General features: G+C 41.8%; 2 protein-coding genes across 5 annotated transcripts; both read left to right on the top strand.

Moving 5' to 3' along the window:
• The first annotated feature begins 245 nt into the window (after positions 1–245).
• Positions 246–10190, top strand: ctdsp2 (CTD (carboxy-terminal domain, RNA polymerase II, polypeptide A) small phosphatase 2). The gene is made up of 7 exons (XM_035644532.2): positions 246–967; positions 3739–3902; positions 5168–5269; positions 5960–6016; positions 6766–6858; positions 7790–7975; positions 8336–10190. The coding sequence occupies exons 1-7, from the start codon at positions 907–909 to the stop codon at positions 8459–8461; spliced, it is 789 nt and encodes a 262-aa protein (XP_035500425.1). The 5' UTR covers positions 246–906; the 3' UTR covers positions 8462–10190.
• A 2238-nt stretch (positions 10191–12428) lies between these two features.
• Positions 12429–18195, top strand: tegt (testis enhanced gene transcript (BAX inhibitor 1)). Of its 4 annotated transcripts, XM_047330790.1 has the most exons (11): positions 12640–12892; positions 12991–13043; positions 14013–14089; positions 14209–14317; positions 14700–14820; positions 15211–15259; positions 15457–15554; positions 15710–15789; positions 15890–15990; positions 16423–16498; positions 17154–18195. In XM_047330790.1, the coding sequence occupies exons 3-11, from the start codon at positions 14034–14036 to the stop codon at positions 17175–17177; spliced, it is 714 nt and encodes a 237-aa protein (XP_047186746.1). In that variant the 5' UTR covers positions 12640–12892; positions 12991–13043; positions 14013–14033; the 3' UTR covers positions 17178–18195. The 4 variants fall into 4 exon arrangements, with proteins under 4 accessions (XP_035500427.1, XP_047186746.1, XP_047186747.1 ...); XM_035644534.2 differs by lacking the exons at positions 12640–12892; positions 12991–13043 and adding an exon at positions 12429–12586; XM_047330791.1 differs by lacking the exon at positions 12991–13043.
• Positions 18196–18333: the final 138 nt, after the last annotated feature.

The raw sequence follows: 18333 nt of genomic DNA, 5'->3' as shown, positions 1-18333 counted from the left end.
TCTTCATGTACATGATAATTCAGTTGCCATGTAAACATTTGTTTAGTTATTTGTCTATTATTTATTAAATATCCCCAAAAACAATGTGATCATAATTTGCGGGGAGCAGCGCTGGAATGTGTTTCGCTGCGGAGCGTGCGGGACGGGGAGGAATGCCTTGGCCACGCCCCCCATACCCCCCCCCCCCTCCCCCTCCCCCCATTCGTCTGAACCGCCCAATCACGGAGCGGCGACGGTTTCAGGGCGCCCGCGGAGTCCCAAGCGTAGAAAAACAAAAAAGCCCGGATAACAGCAAAACGAACATTTTACACCTAAACTACGCGCCGAGGACCCGTTTCCCCCGCGTCGAGCCCCGCGTCGAACCCCCCGCGCCGGTCGCCAATTCCCGGACGTTTTTCCCGCCGCTCTCCGGGGCCTCTCGGCCGAGGTTGTTTATCTGTAGTAAGGGGGGGGCTTGAAACCGCCCTCAACTTGCCCCATTTCCTCGGTTGTTTTCCTCCGCTCGGCTGGATTCTCCATGTTGTTGCTGCGAAAGTGAGGACTTCGCTGCGACGGGAGCGGGGGGGGCAGCTCGGCGACGGCCACCAGAAAAAAAGATCGGCGGTAAACCCGGGAGCACGGAGCGGACCGAGATTCGAATAACCTCCCAGAACGCGTATTACCAAGTGCCTTGCCCCCTCCCTAGGCGGCCGACCCTCCGAGACACGGAGAAGGAGACGCGGCGGCGGGATAGAGACGCCCGGGAACAACGACACGGATCTGCTCCCGTCGAGGCTTCGTACCCGGGGCGGACGACACGTTACCCCGGTGCACCGTCGAGTCGACTCGTCCGTAGAAGCCAATGAGGGATGCCCGTCAGTGCTCGGGGACAGGATTTGAGGATTTTGCGGGCTCCGTGATTGTCAGATGGAAAGTTCTGTTATCACCCAAGTGCAGAAAGAAGACGTTCAAGTGTCACCGAAAACAGGTGAGCGGGGGCCCGCGGCGTGTGTGTGTGTGTGTGCAATGTTTAAAAAATGCGATTAACATCCGCCTCATGTGGCTTGGTGTTATTTGTTTTTCGAGTAATGGTGTGTGTGTGTGTGTGTGTGTGTGTGTGTGTGTGTGTGTGTGTGTGTGTGGAGGAAGCCCTGTAGTGCGCCCATTTGACAGTTGAGCTCTGCGGAGGAGCGCGGGTCTGAGGCGCATTGACTCGTTTTTTTTTTTTTCCCCTTCCACATTTACAGTTACCAAGTACAATCTGTAATATTTAAATCTAACTCATATGAGATACACAGGGAGGAAGTTTTAATAATCATTATTATTATTATTATTATTATTATTATTATTATTATAATGTACCACTGTGGTTCTCTGCTTAGTTGTTTTTCTTCTTCTGCGATCCCACTGCAGAGCAACTGTAAAATGATTCTTATTATTGGTATTTTTTTAAATATATAAGATTGATTAACATCTAATCCTCACCAGCAGCAGCCAGGTTGTTATGTAACTCACGTTTTCTTTTCTTTTTTTTGTATTCTTATTGTGAGTGGATACACGCTCAAGTTCACCGTCTCCATTGCGCACTGGGTTGTGCCATCATGGCACAACTCGGGTTATTGTTGATCCATGTTTTTGTCGCCCCCCCCCCCCCCCCCCCCCCCCCCGACCCCGTCTCTCTTATTGTGCAAATCTCTTGTTAACATGTGGCGTTGTGATTATCACTGAGTTCTTCTCAGTACCACTGCCTCTGCTGCTGTTTTTGTTCTGATCCAACCCCCCCCCCCCCAGCTGCCGCGTATTAATGTCTCTCAGGTTCCAGCTTGCTTGGCACCCTCCCCACATCCTCCTCCTCCTCCTCCTCCTCCTCTTCCTACTACTACCACCACCAGGTACAGCGCGGGACCTCCGTCTGTCACCGCAGGCTGATGCAGCAGTGTGTGTGTGTGTGTGTGTGTGTGTAGCCGTTGTGTTCATTTTAGGAACTATTACACGGTGTGGTGGTGTTGGGTTTTGGTCACGGATCAGTGCGCATGGGCGGTGTTACGAGGCGTTACGACCGCTGCACTGATCTCACGTTTTAGGTTCTACGTTAAAAAAAATCCGTGATGCGCGAGTGTGTGTGTGTGTGCGTGTGTGCGTGTGTGTGTGTCCAAGGCCGATGGGGGCGCAAACAGGGGTCTAATGCAGATTAATTGGGAAAGAGAAGGGGGGGGGGGGGGGGGGGGGGGTGTATAGAAATACCAGGTGCCGCGGTATTGACAGCGGAATGCACAAACGCACACCCCTGTGCACACGCCCATTGTCGGGCCGTTTCAAAGATTCCGTTGTTTGCCCCCCCCCCATCCTTGGGCTTGAATGAGGCTCTTCTCATTGATTCCTCCTTCCCTGCGGTTTGGTTAGTTAATATCGTGGTGCGTATTGCCTGGGGTCTTTAAAAAATATATAGGACAGTTTGTTTGTTTTTTTTATTCCTCCCATGTTGTTTTTTCAGTGGCTTTTAAATGATGCATTGCCCTTCTGGATGCTGAGACATATCTGTAGAATGAATCTGTTGTTGTTGTTGTTGTTGTTTTTTTCTTCATCCCTTTACATGTAGAGAGGGGGGGGGGATTTGATGTATGTGTTATGTCATACACGTGCAGAGTGCTGCCTTCCTTTCCTGTGGGGAAATCAATAGGCCGACTTGTTCGGCCTGGCGTGGTGGAGGCTTCACGTCCATTTGGCGAGATGCCATGTGTGTGACTGGGGTTGAATCTGAACGCTGTTGGACAAAATGGTGTTGGATTACAGTGAAGGACAAATCTGGAGTTACCTAATCGAGCCCCGTCGTCCTTTTTTGTGTGTTGGAGTTTTGTCCGGTGGTCATTTTTGTGTGTGCGTCTTCAGACCAGTGAGGGTCAGCAGGGGAAAAAAACACGAGTAAATCTCTGAGAAAGCAGTCAGCTGGATCACGGCTGGCTCTTAATCAACAGTTCCTCTTTCTATAATAGGGGCCGAGTGTGTTTTACGGACTATGATGGCACCGTATTGGTGGGTATAAGCAAGCCCTCACATGAAAAACACACTGGAAGGGACTTGCAAGAATGCCCCCCGCCCCCTCCTCCTCCTCCTCCTCCTCCTCCTCCTCCTCCCACCTCCTTCTTCCACTAAAGTCTTGTCAAGTCTGCTGGGACGGCCATCGTTACAGTGACGGATCAAAGACCTGCACAGAGCGCTGAGGTGTGACTGCCTGTCCGGCTCACTGCCTGCTCCGGCTGCTGTGGCTAGCTTCAGGCAGCCCCTGAAAGGTCCTGGAGTTTGAAATGGTTGGAATGTCTTCTGTCTGTGTTTTCTGTTGTGGGTACTGCTGAGAAGTGTGGGTTTTCCCGCCCTCTGTGATTATATAACATGTACCAGCCATTTCCAGCAGCAGCGGCGGCAGCAGCAGCAGCAGAGGCAGGCGCATTAAAAACAGATTTCATGTGCGGGCTGTGCCATCAGTGTGTGGACAGATGGATTGTGCCTTTAGGAGGGAGCAAGCGTATTCTACATGTTTACAAGCAGCTCATACCTGATTACGCTGAGTTTCTTTTCTGGTTTTGTAATTGTGATTGTTTTTTTTTTGTTACATATTATTTAAATGTATGTATTGTTTGTATCAAGATTTGTTTTGTGTGTGTGGGGAAAGAATGTGGCATCTAATTCAAAGCCCCACTTGGCATGTCGTTGCTCTGTGTTCTCATGAAAGTCATGTCTTTTTCTCTCTGCACTCAACAGGCCAGGTGAACCGGTCTGCCCTAAAACAGCCGCGGAGTTGTAACATCTTCAAAGCGCTCTTCTGTTGCTTCCAAGCTCAGGATGGCCCCAAACCGCCGTCGCCGCTACCACCACCTTCCCAGCAGGCCTTGCTGGATTCACAGGAAAATGGCACGGTTGTCAAGGTAACACTATTCTTTTTCCAGCAACATTTCACACCGCCGAAAAACAAATGTGTAGACCTCGGCTCAGTCCTGCCCTCTATTTTTGTTTATTTAAAATTTCACTTCCTTGTCGCACCCACGCTCCCTGCATACCATAAAAGAGGAGGTGTTTGAATAGTGTGGCCATCTGTACGAACACACTTAATACAAGGGGTTGTAAAAACGTGCTTATTATTGTCTTGAGACATAATTTTTTTATTATAGCAGCGCAATAAAACCATCGCTGCACCTGCTCTGAACATCTTGAAAGCCAACCCGCAACTGTCTGCGGATATGGAATCACTTTGATGTTCACACTTGATCCTCCAAGGAAGATAAGAGCGACACAGCGACTATCAGTCCTTTAGGCAGATGGCGAGAGCGAGCGGAGAATGGTGTATATTGTGCCTCATAATTGCTGAGGTGGAGGGGGGAAGAAAAAAAGATATGACGCCTTGAGCGCCTGCTGCACACGGTTGGCCACGCTGGTGAATGCTGTCTGCCTGATTAGGGCTTCAGAACCATGTAAGGGGCATTTTAATGAGATGCCATGTTTGCTCACATTGAGGAGTAACCTCCAGCATCAGGAACAAACAGGAAGCAGCATCTGTAGGGCCTGGTTATTGTCTGGCAGTGCACCCGCTGAAATGAAACCGAGTTAAAGTCTGGCATCAATTGGGGTGATGTTGCATCAGGCTCATTGTTCAGGTGGTGAAAGAAGTCTGCTGTTACTCATTTTTCTCAATCTTAATTTTCCCCCCGCTAAATGGACGAGCAATTTGGGGTTATGTAACGTATTAATAATTCATTTCTTTTTCGTTGTGCTCATAAAGAGCCCCAGAAACAAAATGAACAAAAGGGGGAAAACTGGATGTCTGAAAATGAGATCATATCAAGGTAATTTGTTTTCCCTGCGGACATTGGCCTGTGGATTTTCGCAAGAGGCTATTGGAAGTTTAATGAAAGACTTGAATATGCTGAGCCCTAAACATATAAAACATTAAAGCCCCTGCAGTAAATAATTAAGTCCACCACTTCAGAACATCATCGCATGCATGTCTTCCTAAAACCTGTGAGTGTTATCTAATTTCCCAGAGGTAGAAATCAAATGGCCAAGCTTTGATTTTCACACGAATCACTGGGCTGCTGGGACCAATCGTTCATCATCAGCCGTAAAAACACAGCACAGACAAACAAGACAAATGACATAAGTAAGTAAGTAAGTAAATGTTTGTGATTCTTCTCAGCTATCCGAACCCAGCCTCCTGCCTGAGGTGAACGCCCAGGACCAGGGGAAGATATGCGTGGTCATAGACCTGGATGAGACGCTGGTGCACAGCTCGTTCAAGGTACCGCGGCTGTCATTCACCCGATCATCACAGGAGCTCATCTCTGTTTGTGTCAATGATAGAATTTTAACTAGAGCCCGATGTTAGCATTTCACACACATATCGGTATCGTCCGATATGTTTAGAGCCCGACCGATATTATCGGCCAACTGCTTGAGCCTTTAAATGTGCATTTATGTTTACTTTTAGGGTAAAATACATGTTTTTTTCTTACTTCAAGTTCTATTTATTTGGTTGTATTTGTCATTTTTATTAGTTTTTTATGACAAAGTTTATGATTAAACTAAAATATCAAGTCTCAATCCCAAAAATCCATATCGTCGGGTTCTAATTTTATTATGTGTAGTATTGTTGCCCAACTTGAGATATTGATTCAAGTGAAAGCTTCTTCTGGTTCGCTAGAAATCAACTAACATGTTTTGGTAACAGTGAGTAAATGACTAACATGCTTATTTAGCTTAAATAGACTGTCCATAGAGCTACCGTGGTCATTTATTAATCCTTGTCAAGCGTTCCTTCACACGTGTGTTTGAGTAACTTCAAGTGAATCTTACCACTGCTGCTATGTGCTGTGATTTACGGCCGCCCTCACTCGTTATGTAACGCCATGTGAATGTGAACGTACACGGTCGCGGCTCATGTGCAACGAGCAATGCCAACCATCTCCCTCTGTGTTTTCCCCCCCAACAGCCCATTAGTAATGCAGACTTCATCGTGCCTGTGGAGATAGAGGGGACCACACACCAGGTAAACTACCGTGTGTGTGTGTGTGTGTGTGTGTGTGTGTGTGTGTGTGTGTGTGTGTGTGTGTGTGTGTGTGTGTGTGTGTGTGTGTGTGTGTGTGTGTGTGTGTGTGTGTGTGTGTGTGTGTGTGTGTGTGTGTGTGTGTGTGTGTGTGTTTGTGTTTGCTGTGGAGGGGGGGATGGGGGTGGGTCGTGTATGTATGTTGGTGTGTTAGCACTGGTTTGCTGAGCTGAAAAGGGATGGGTCTTTGTAACTGATCAGCCAGGTTTTTTTTTCAGCGACGGGTGCACGGAGCCCTCTACTGGCCAGATGTTGGGGGAAAAGGGAAAAAATATCTGCAAGAAAATGAAACAATTCAACCCAGCTTGTCTGGTGTTTAACTAATAAGTGATACGTTACTGTCTCTGTGAAAAACATATTGGGGAAAAAAGCTTAATCAGCACCGTGTACTGGTCTATTTGTTCAACTTTGGTGTAGAGCCTCTCACTTCTGGACACGTGGAAATGTAATTAACTCAGAAACGTGATTCCCGGGACCCCGGTGAGGAATCCTCTGTGGGGCCTCTGCCTGGTTCAAGTAATCCAGGATAGGCTGGTTAACCCTGGCACGGCCTATTCTTGATTACTTGTTTCAGGAACTGGCCAATGGCAGCTGACGGACGGAAGTGGCCTCTTTTAAATGTAAATAAATTCAAGTGAATGGCGGTTCCATACAGTGATCTGTTTGTATTGACAGTCTTGTTTGTTTTACAGGTGTATGTTCTGAAGAGGCCATATGTGGATGAATTCCTGCAGAGAATGGGAGAGTTGTTTGAATGTGTGCTGTTTACGGCCAGTCTCGCTAAGGTACATCAGATACTGAACGAGATCCCGAAAGTTCAATGTTTAATGTTTTGTGTCTTTTGTTTGATATGTTAATGAAATGTCTGATCTGTCAGATGTTGTTCTACTTTCTCTTGTCGGTTAGTTTCCCTGTTTTTCTACGAGAGACGCTGCTTAGCTTGCTGTTTAGTTAGTCACCGTAGCAGATGCAAGTTTTATTAAAGCCGTAGTTTGTTTCTGGGTGCGGTTGCACCAGTTCTTCAGATAAGACTTGGTTATGACTTAAATGATTTCTAAAAAGAGAATCACACTGAACTGAATCAAAGTGGTTTGAACCAAACACTATAGATATTTGCTACATATCTAACTGAAACCGACAGACAAAAATTAAGTTGGTTTGCTAATATGTGACCCTTTTAGAATATAGATAAAGATGTAATATTACATGGTCGACATATCACACCTATATAAAAATGCTGTTTGGGCCGTTTTTAATTATATTTTGCAAAAAATAACTAATCATACCTCATGTTACCAAACATTGAGCTCATAAAAGTTCAACATATGTTGGTAAAATCATATATTTCACACTCATTCTGAACTGCAGGATTACTACTGAACACTAACTCACACACATTCTCCGTCTCATCTAAATTACACAAACTAAATCCTGCTAAAACTGATATTTTTTTGTATTTACGTTACAGCTTGTGACATTAGACCGACTTCCACGCGTTTTAATGGTGCAACCCAATTTTAGTAAACAGAAATGGATGACTTTATGAAGAGCTGGTGCAACCTGCTTCAGATGAGCAGATTTTGATGTTGCTTCTCACCTATTTTGCTGGTAGAGTAAATATCCACCATTTGTAGGAAGTGCTTCATTAGCCCCAGCCTTACACGTCCCTGCTCTCCCCTCACCCCCCTCCACACATCTTCCCCCGACCTCCATCAGTATGCAGACCCAGTGACGGACCTGCTGGATCAGTGCGGTGTTTTCCGGACTCGGTTATTCCGGGAATCTTGTGTATTCCACCAGGGCTGCTATGTCAAAGACTTGAGCCGCCTGGGCAGAGACCTCCACAAAACCCTCATCCTGGATAACTCCCCTGCCTCCTACATCTTCCACCCTAACAATGCTGTGAGTTTTGATCTGCTTCAGTTAACTATATGCTGTACACCCCCCCTAAATTATTGATTAATCTGCTGATTATTTCTTCAATTAATCATTTCATCTGTAAAATGGTACAAAATAGTGGAAAAATACCAATTATCTTACATCTGAAACTAAATCACTTGTGACATAGTTGCATGAAAGATTACAGTTAATCATTTATTGCAATAGTTGCTGATTCATTTTCTGCCAATTGACCTTTCCCCCCTCTTATTAATAAAAATGTATCGTGAATACACAAGTCACATTAAATGCTGATTAACAACTTATGTAGATCCGTACACCACATGTTACATGGGGCCGACAGTGACACTTTGTGATCTCCAGGTTCCCGTGGTGTCGTGGTTTGACGACTTGGAAGACGCCGAGCTGCTCAACCTTCTGCCTGTGTTTGAAGAACTTAGTCAAGCTGATAACGTTTACACTCGGCTGGACCAGCTTCGTGGACATTAAGCTCAGCTCCTATCGGAGCACCAGCTTGAAAAGACCTCTTCTGCTACAATAGAATCCGTATATCGAGAACAGATACTATCCAGATGTTATTCTCCCTCTGCCTCTGCACAAAACTTGTTCTTGCTTTTGAAAAGTGTATTCGCGTGGGGTTCAGTAAATTCCAAGCTCGGAAAACACAATGTCTTTGACTCAAACAAAATTAAACATCGCAATATGAGGCCTTTCCTTTCCTCCGAACCTGTGCTCGCGATATTGACGAACACTATTTGAAGTACCATGACAAAGAGCGAGAACCAACAACCAAAGCAGTCCAATCACAATCACACCAGTTACTATGAACATTAACAGTGGTTCTTTTGCCAAAGCAGAAGCCTGCCTGCCCTGACTTGACTTTTGGACATTGTGTTTTTTTTATGACTGTGCCTTTTAAGGAACAACTGAATAACATCAGCTCTTTTTTTAAATTTCCACCAGATTTTCTACATTTATTGATTTCTTTTTATAGGTTGTTTATAAGGAAATCTATTTTTAAATGGTGAACACGGTTCTTCTATGCAACCCAATTCTGCAATGACACGGACAGTACCTCTTGATTAGCCAGTCAATAATTGCATTCAGCAGATGTAAACATAAGTGTAGCCTTATTTACCTGTAAATGAGCAGCAAGATTTAAAAACAAATAAAACAAACATATTTTACTTGTTTGTACTATTAACATAATTTCTACAAAACATGCACATATATATCATTAGCGATCAGACATGTATGGTATTATTGGTTATAAGTTAAGGAAACGAAATGAAATATTGTCTTTGATGGATCCATTGAAAGCAGACACACTGGAATATGTTGGCACATATAGGATGACCATACAGTAAATGCCACAGTTTTCAGCCAAGGTTTAATCATAGTTCATTTTGTTCTATGTTCTTGTTTCTTGTTTTATTACTATATGACAAACAACGTGCACTTGTTTTATATTGACAGTGCTGAAAGTAAAAAAGAAAAAACTGTGCCTTTGAAATTCGGACAGAGGATGGTGTTCTGCCTGAACAGAGATTTGGAGGCCTACACACTCTGATGTGTCATGCTGAGCGTGAGAAAACACTGTCAAGAGCAGGTGTAACGCCATGTGGCTGTGGTACTTGCAGTGCAACACTTGAAAATATCAAATTTGATTTTTTTTCGTTTTGTTCACATGTATGAGTGTTTTTGTTCTATATTTATTGGCCAAAAACCTGTATTGTCCAGTTCTTCTTAATGCTTAACATTTAGTATTGTAATCAATATGCCTACATTGAGGCTGGCCTTGCGTTTGACTGTTTTATCTGTGCCTCAATAACAAACATTTTTGCTGTCAAAGTTCATGGGTAATTCAAAAAAAAAAGCGCAGAAATCAAATCGATGTAAATGCAAGACAACTTTTTTTTTTTCCCCATTTGAAAATTCATTACAAGAGATATTTTTGGGGGTTATGTTTCCTGGGTAATATGTTTTTTTTTGTTTTGTATGATGTTCAATGCCTGATGCAATTATTGCCTGCATGTTAACTAGTGAAATAAGACAATGAAAGTGTACCAGTTGTGATGACCAAAAGTATTCGTTTAGAGAGTCACAATTTGTCTTTGTGTATCACAATAAATCAAAAGCTCATTTTGTCTACCTGATCACCCAAAAGACAAGGTGCTACCAATTTTTATTTTTTTAAATAAAAATTGGTTATATTTTACTGTTTAGTGTGTTTTTCTACCATGTGACACACAACCCCCTTTCTTGAAAAAATCCAGAAGAATAAAACTAATTTTGCTGTATTTTTCTTATCATGATCTACTCGCATCTCAGGCCAGGGTTAAAAAATAATAAATAACATTTTTTTACTTAGGGATATACCTACTTGTATAGAGCATTCCCAAACTTCTGGCCACATTATGCATATATTTTTAACCTTACAGTATTGGAATACCCAAATTTAAATTTACTGAAAAACTGTACTTCAGCAAACTTTTAGGTTCTTCAGTGCCTCGGTCTTTATACCCAACAGTTTATAAAGTATTTTTCATTATATGATATAATAGTAATAGATAAATATGCCATGGGCCATCCAGTACAATGATTGTTTTCTCTGTACTGAAAATTTTGAAAATTACACTTGTAATTGAGTATATTTACATTCTGTTATTGCTACTCAAGACAATAATTGCAATACTCTGACAGAATATTTGGGCATGCATTCATTTCTTTAAATCTAAGTTATTGAAATACACTAATCTACTATTAAAAACACATTGCAAGCAATTGCATCATCTGTCATTGAGGCTGATATATCTCAGGCGTCACAATTTGCCAGTGGTGGAGGAAATATTTTGATTCTTTACTTAAGTAGCAATAGCAATTGGTGAAAAAGAATCTGAGTGAAAGTACTGTATTGAGTACTGTAAGCGTACTCATATACGATGAGAAAAGTATTGTCTGCAAAACGAATGGATACTCATTACTTAATTACTGCTGTTATAAACATACACATATAGCCAAAAGGATTATTATTGTTACTGATTCATAAGTTTTTTTCTTAGTCTTTTTTTTTTTAAACAAATGTTCGCATATCTGCTACATAGAGTGATGTTTAATTCTGTAAACCCCCAATCTGATGAAGACATTTCTGAAAATAGTTTACATCTTAAAACAAGTGGAAAAACTGACAATAAATGTTTTTGCATTAATTTCATTCAGTGAACAAAGTATTTTTTTAAAAAGATCAAATTAATACTGTAAAAAAACAAACAAACAACCCTAATGATTCCGTGGAACAGAAACCGCGGGGCTTTCCGTAGCAACGTCATGATGGTGCAGCCATATAATATATCTATGGTGCAGCTACATTTATGAGTCGGCCATTTTAGGTGTACCGGAGACATTTCTTAGTGACACCAGGAAGCGCCCGCTACTAACGCAAACGACCGGCTCTAAATGGCTCTCTGTAAAGAATAATAACACATTTTGGTTTTTAAAGGGTAATCGTCATAAAACAGGAAGAATTGTTAATTATCGTCCGTTAGCAACATGAAGAATCACCGGGATTATATTTTTTTCTGACGACGCGGAAGTTAGCTTCAGATTCGTTGGTGAAAGTGAATGGACAAGAGCTTATATAACAATACTTACATATGCAGTTGCTTAACCTCGACTTCATTAACAAGTTACTGTTTACAACCTGACCTATACATTTTTACGACAACAACAAATACTTTTTTAAAGATCGTTTTAGAAAATACTCTTTGTGAAAATACAAAACAAACAAACAAAACCCCCACCCTATTAATCCATAAAACCTAAAAACTGACCGTAACAACACGTGATTCACAAACACGTGACTGCAAAAAACCCCAAACAATTGAAACAAAAGTCATCATAGAAAATATCAATCTTTGCCGTGACTTTCTTCCGGGGTAAATTATCCTTTTACTGTAGGAATAGAATAGAATAGAATAGAAAACTTTATTCAAAGGGAAATTCACTTGTCACAGCAGCACAGTATCACACAGGGTAGCAAAAAATATACAATTAAAAATACAGTACAATACAATACAATCAAAAAGCTATGTACATATATATACAGTGCAAAAAGTTAAGATAAGATAATTATAATTATATAAAGATAATTATTATTATTAAATATGCATGAATATATATGTATTTCGCGGAAATATATTATACATGCATTGGTACAGAATAAAAAGTATTGCATTCAATATTGTAGGAATTCGAATTCGTATATATTTAGGCCATTCGTGGAATTATTGTATGAATAGTACATTTGTGACTATTAACATTAATTCCACAAACAACAAAGGCATGTTCCAGTTCATTTATGACTCCCGCGATTCATGATGACATGCTTTTTATTTTTTCCCAGCTGAAGAAATTCCACACGGTTGTGAGATCTACGTGAATGTGAAACCGACGTCCGTGTAGTCGTCATCTTCTGGGCGTGGCCGTGGTGACGTCAGAAGGCCGCTCGTGGACTGACGGACACGTCGTGTTTTATTTAGAGAGAAGAAGGGGAAAAAAATCGCCTCCATCAAAGGCAGTTCATCAGAACGACTCGGAGCAAAGGAACGAGCACAGGTTCGTGTTCCGCACCCATCTCGTTGTACCGTGTTACCGTCGGCGACGAGCGGCATGTCGCCGAAGAACGAGCCAGGCGTCGAATTGTGTGTTGACGTTTAAAAGCTAGCGAGGCCGCTCGTCCACTCAGCGCTAACGTTTAGCCGCTAACGTGATATTCTGCTGCGTCAAAAACACAGTTGGACGAGGCTCCCCGGCTCGTGGCCCCGAGCAACGTCGCATGAACAATAACTGACGCGAATATCGGTGGACTGTCTTGCCGCCAGCCGCTAACAGTTTGCTTCCGTCAAGCGCTAAAAGGAAAAGGTAGCTTGTTAGCCTGTTAGCTCGCAAAACATCATTTTGTGCCAGTTAGCTGATTTCTTGTTGCGATAACCGGTTGTGTAACTTCCTTGATGTTTCAGACGCTCGTGAACGCAACTGAACTGCGCACTTCTGATCCGCAACGGTATTAACGGTACTATAATATATATATATATATATATATATATATATATATATATATATATATATATATATATATATATATGTATATATGCGTCTTCTATAAACTGGCTGCTTGTTGTGTATATAGAAAATGTTAATCTGATAAGTAGCTTAACTTGTAAAACGAATGTAGTCAAGTATAAAGTAGCACGTTAAGTTCCCCATCTACAAGTAAAAGTAAAGTAAAAGTTCAGGAATATTGTCATTAAAACAAAAAAAAAAATACATGATATATATATATATATATATCACTGATGGGCTGTTAGATGTAGATCTACATCGAATGATTATTGTACTCAGTAATATTCTATCAATCGTTTATTGCTTCATGGCTTTTCACAACTCAAGGTGACGTCTTGTAACTCATTGATTTGTCCGTCCATCAGTCTTGAACTATCATATGACAATATGAAAGGAAGCATATGCTTGTTAAGCTTCTAATAATGAAACTGGTTGGCAATTTTTTTTAGTTTCGATTTTCGAGTCATCAAGCTGCAAACTAACTGTAGTTTCATAAATCCAATAATAATTCCACTCTGCTTGGCATTTAAGCGATAACCTGTAGTGTAAGTTTACTTGTATGTATATGGAATGTTTTCATTTTTTTAATAGCCCCATGTGGTGTTATGATATTGGGTAGTTTAATCTGGAGCAGTGTATTTTGCTATAAATCGATCATGTGTTTTTAGTGCATAACTCATACTTTGCAAATTGTTATAGCTGCCGAATAAATATCAGGGAGATGTGGTAGAGTTAAAAAGTGCAACATCCCCCGTCAAGTAAAGGCATAAAGTTGTCATGTGCGAGGAGTTGTTTTCCGCGTCAGATCATGAACAAACGTGAATTTAGCGCGGTGAATGCTTCAGGTCAACAGTTGTGTGGCGTCGCTCTGTGACAGTGTTGTAAAGTGGAGACAATAACCCAACGACCACCTCCTCAGATCTGACTTCCTGGTGCCATCATGAACATGCTTGACCGCAACATCAACATCGACGCTCTCTTCAAGTTATCCCAAATGTATGTATGTATGTAAGCCCGTGGCTCAACTGCTATCTGATGTGTTCCGGGTGTGTCTTTCTATTTGCTTTTGTCTGGTGCTCTGCTCTGTTCACTGTTATCTTCTTCTCCCTCTGCAGATCTCACTCCACTCAGGTGCACCTGAAGAATGTGTACTCCAGCCTGGCAGTGTGTATGTTTGTGGCGGCAGCTGGCTCCTACGTCCATGTTGTCACACGCCTCTTTCAGGTAATTTCAACAGAGTCTGCCGGCCCAGGTTGCAACATCTAGAACTTCTGTACATTTTTCCAAAACAATTCTAGAACGTTATCCTGCTTCTCAGGGAACTACATCTATCACAAGTCAAAGTGCAGGTTTGTAATTCCAATCAGAACGGCAGATAAGATTTTCACATGAGACTTTATTCAGCCTGAAGGACGTTTTCTTATCTCAGCATCTGACTGGGATCCTGACGCTTCAGCAGTGCTGCTGTAAGAAACTAAGATTGCACTTTTAAAAAAACAGGACAACAGTTCTGACTTTGGACAGCATCTTTGAAACAGCTGCGAGGTAATTCTGTAGCCACAGCGTTGATTTCCCTCACATTTACCCCCCGTGCCCTTGTTTGCAGGGCGGTCTGCTGTCGGTGCTCGGCTCCCTGGCCATGATGTTCTGGCTCGCCATGACGCCACACAACTCTGAGACGGAGAAGAAGAGGCTGGCTATCCTCGCAGGATTTGCCTTCCTCACAGGTAAACTGATGACTCTGTGGCTAGAGCTGTTACGATCATTCATTGATTTAGAATGTAGATAATTGATTCAGTGATTTCTGTGCTTAACCCCTGAAATACAAGATTCCGGATTCTTTGTTGTCAGTATACTGCCGCAGACAACAACACAATGAAAGTGCAATCGCACTCCCTGAGTCTTTGACTGTGGCAAACTGGATTCACAATCGGTTTATTGAGGGGGGAAAAGTAGTCAGATGATTTGATAAAGAAAATAATTTTTAGTTGCTGACCCAGTTGTGGGCATATAACGAGTGACGTTGTTCCTTTGCATGTGAACAGGGACCGTCTTTGTTTAGTCACGGTCGTGTCAGAGTCTAAACGTAGTGCTCGTCTTTCCTCCGTATTCTCCAGGTGTTGGTCTCGGCCCCACTCTGGACTTTGTCATCGCGGTCAACCCGAGGTATGTGAACAGTTACTCATTGCACAAAAGCCGCTGACAGCCGACTGAATAGAAAAGATTAACCAAGACTCTTCAAACAGTGATCGTCGGATTGTGTGATGAATGTAGCCTCCGTAACTGTGGCTCTACTCGTTTAATGAAATTGATTTGTGTAATTACTGAAAACTTACTGTTTGTTCCGGTTTGTTTCTTCTCAGCATCATCATCACGGCTTTCATGGGAACCTCCGTGATCTTCATTTGCTTCACTCTCAGCGCCCTCTATGCCAAACGCAGGAGCTACCTGTTCCTGGGAGGTAAATCAGTTTTTCATGCTAGTGACCCATGACTGTAACAACCATCCTCTGATGCTATTTACGTTAAAAATGACCCTAATTTTACAGTACTATGCTGATTGTTTTGTCCTCCGGAACAACATGATTCACAATGAACAACTCATTTCCCCCCTCAGGCACTCTGATGTCTGGCCTTTCCCTCCTGTTCCTGATGTCTCTGATGAACATGTTCTTCGGATCTGTGATGCTGTTTAAGGTAGTCACGTCTCATCCCACACTAAAGGTTTACGATCAACAGTGCGATGTTACGATTCACGCGGAGTTCTGACATGTGTGTCTTTTTCCTTTTCTGACAGGCGCACATGTACCTGGGGCTGCTCATCATGTGCGGCTTCGTCCTGTTCGACACTCAGCTCATCATTGAGAAAGCAGAGAACGGTGACAAGGACTACGTCTGGTGAGTATGATGATTTATGATCAAGAAGTTCAACCCTTACTTGATAGATGGGAAAACTTTTCTAGACATTTACCTGAACTTTTCCAGAGGGGCCGTATGTGAGCACTCAAATGTTGCACCGGACATTTTCCTGAACTTTCTGTGCCAGCCCCCAAGTAAAATTTCCGGAAAATGTCAGAGTGGCCCATGTGAGAACACAGCAGGAAAATCCCTGAAGGATTCACGGCGAACGAGTGGGCGCTCCACCCAGACGCCATCCCTCAACTGAACGTTCCGGAAATGTTCCTGCTGTTGTGACTCCGGGCAAACTCCATGAAAATGTCTGGACCCAATTTTCCGGACACTTTCCAGGGTTCATGTCTGAAAATGGTTATAGAGAATAATTAGACATGTATAATGATTCAGAAACAAACTTCATTCGTTTTTTTGAAGGCACTGTGTGGACCTCTTCCTTGATTTCATCACCATCTTCAGGAAACTGATGGTCATCCTGGCCTTGAACGATAAGGTCTGTTGTTGTTGTAGAAACTTTAATTATTAACCAGCTCTTATTCTATATAAATTTTTCTTATCGTAAATAAATCCCACGAAAGGAGGAAAAAAGAATGAACTGATCCTACTAAGGAGTTTCATGTGTGAATCCAAAGACACATCGCTGAGCCGCTCTTTCACTCCTTGTTTATGATGAAAATGGACTCTAGTTTATTTTTAGTCAATCCCACATAAAACCCTCCTTCTGCCGCAAATACTAACATGTTAATCCACCGTTAAAAATAGTTCCCAACAAATGCAATATACACTGTTGTTTGAGTAAGGTTAACTAAAAACCACAGTCCCCAGCTGTGTGAGGATATGGTTCAGGCATTTTTTTAAGTAATGAAACTGAAGCCACCGGCAGGCCGGGGCAGTTAGAAAGTTTTTATTTTCATGGGATTTGTTGACAACCAAAGTACAGAATATCATCAGACTTGTCTTGTTACACCTTTCTCTTTAAAAAAAAAATGCTGTTATAGCTGTTGTGTCAGACGCGGAATATTTCAAATTATCAGCACAGTTTTACTAAATCTGACTGCATGGATTATGGCCATATATGCTTTTTCATAACATGTAGCTGCTGTGAGTGATATGGTTTAATGTTTTAATTCTTGTCTTCTTTTTTCCAGGACAAGAAGAAGGAAAAGAAGTGAAGAACATTTGAGAAACTGAAATTTACAAAGAAAAAATCCCAAGAAAATAACCTTCTGTCCGAAAAGGCACGATTTGCGCAGCGCACTTGGTGCTTTTCACTTTCTGTCTTCATTTTTGAATTAACTCCTCTTTGGTCTTACGTTAATGAAATGTCTTTGATTTATTTTTTGAAACTTACAACGAGGGTTGAATGTAAGTTAACGCAACACTAACGCTAGTCCCATCCTGGCTGAGATGAACTAAATAGACTAAAGCTGCAGTGATCATACTTGGCCTGTAGAGGGAGGTGTTGCTCCTATAAAGGCTTAAACGCTGATAAGCTCGATGAGGATTTTTATATTGCTGTTATTTAGTGCCATAAATTAATTCCATGATAGGCTCCTCTTAGCGAGTTGTGAGCTTCTGAAAGTGATCGTTGTTTAATTTCAAGTTATGTTTTTTTTTTTCTCTCTCTCGTTGATTTGCTTATTTATAGTTTTCCTCAGTACTTTTCTTTAGTGGCGTGTCACAAGATATGGTGTCCCATGATTCTGACAACAGATCCCCTTTCAGAAAAGTTCCTGCTCAATTGTTTTATTTTTTCCTCCCTCCATAAATTAACTTTTGTGACCAACATGTTGAATTCTGGTAACGCCGACTCAAACCATGACAGCCTGTCATGATTTACAGCAACTGTTTCAGATGGACGTGCAGCCTGTGGGGGGGGTTGGGGGGTCGTGGCTGCTGGAGGAGGAAGAAGAGTCAATGCCATCTGTCCACTTTTTCAATTAAAAGCAAAAACACGCGAGTTATTATTATTATTATATCACTCCCCTTGTAAATTTCTCCAACTATCTGTTGTCAAGAAATTAGTTTGCCAAATAACATGACTTTAACCTTACAATTTGGCTTTGATACATCTTTTTCTTTTCTTTTTGGAAAGTGTATACTGTGAAGAATTTATTTTATTGATGTAAAATTGAAACTAATACTTTGATACATTTGCTCTAATAAATGTGTTGAACGTATTTGAAGAAAGTGAGCGTGTCTCAGTCTGCTTATTTACTACATAAGAGTAATGTCTTTTAAAAAATACCAATGTTAACAGCTGTCACCATTAGTAGATTAATTGATAAGTCAATAAACAACTATTTTTGATTGATTCCTCATTTCAGT

Source organism: Scophthalmus maximus, chromosome 3, assembly GCF_022379125.1.
Source record: "Scophthalmus maximus strain ysfricsl-2021 chromosome 3, ASM2237912v1, whole genome shotgun sequence".
In the NCBI taxonomy this organism is placed as follows: Eukaryota; Metazoa; Chordata; class Actinopteri; order Pleuronectiformes; family Scophthalmidae; genus Scophthalmus; species Scophthalmus maximus.
This window is presented reverse-complemented; position numbering and strand designations above follow the sequence as displayed.

Bases quoted from the DNA above. Each gene is read 5' to 3' on its own strand.
- ctdsp2 (XM_035644532.2), top strand. From the start codon at position 907: ATGGAAAGTTCTGTTATCACCCAAGTGCAGAAAGAAGACGTTCAAGTG. The intron at 968-3,738 runs GTGAGCGGGGGC...TGCACTCAACAG, and splicing joins TCAAGTGTCACCGAAAACAG to GCCAGGTGAACCGGTCTGCC. The intron at 6,859-7,789 runs GTACATCAGATA...GACCTCCATCAG, and splicing joins TTACGGCCAGTCTCGCTAAG to TATGCAGACCCAGTGACGGA.
- tegt (XM_035644534.2), top strand. From the start codon at position 14,034: ATGAACATGCTTGACCGCAACATCAACATCGACGCTCTCTTCAAGTTA. The intron at 15,260-15,456 runs GTATGTGAACAG...GTTTCTTCTCAG, and splicing joins GTCATCGCGGTCAACCCGAG to CATCATCATCACGGCTTTCA. The intron at 15,790-15,889 runs GTAGTCACGTCT...CTTTTCTGACAG, and splicing joins GATCTGTGATGCTGTTTAAG to GCGCACATGTACCTGGGGCT.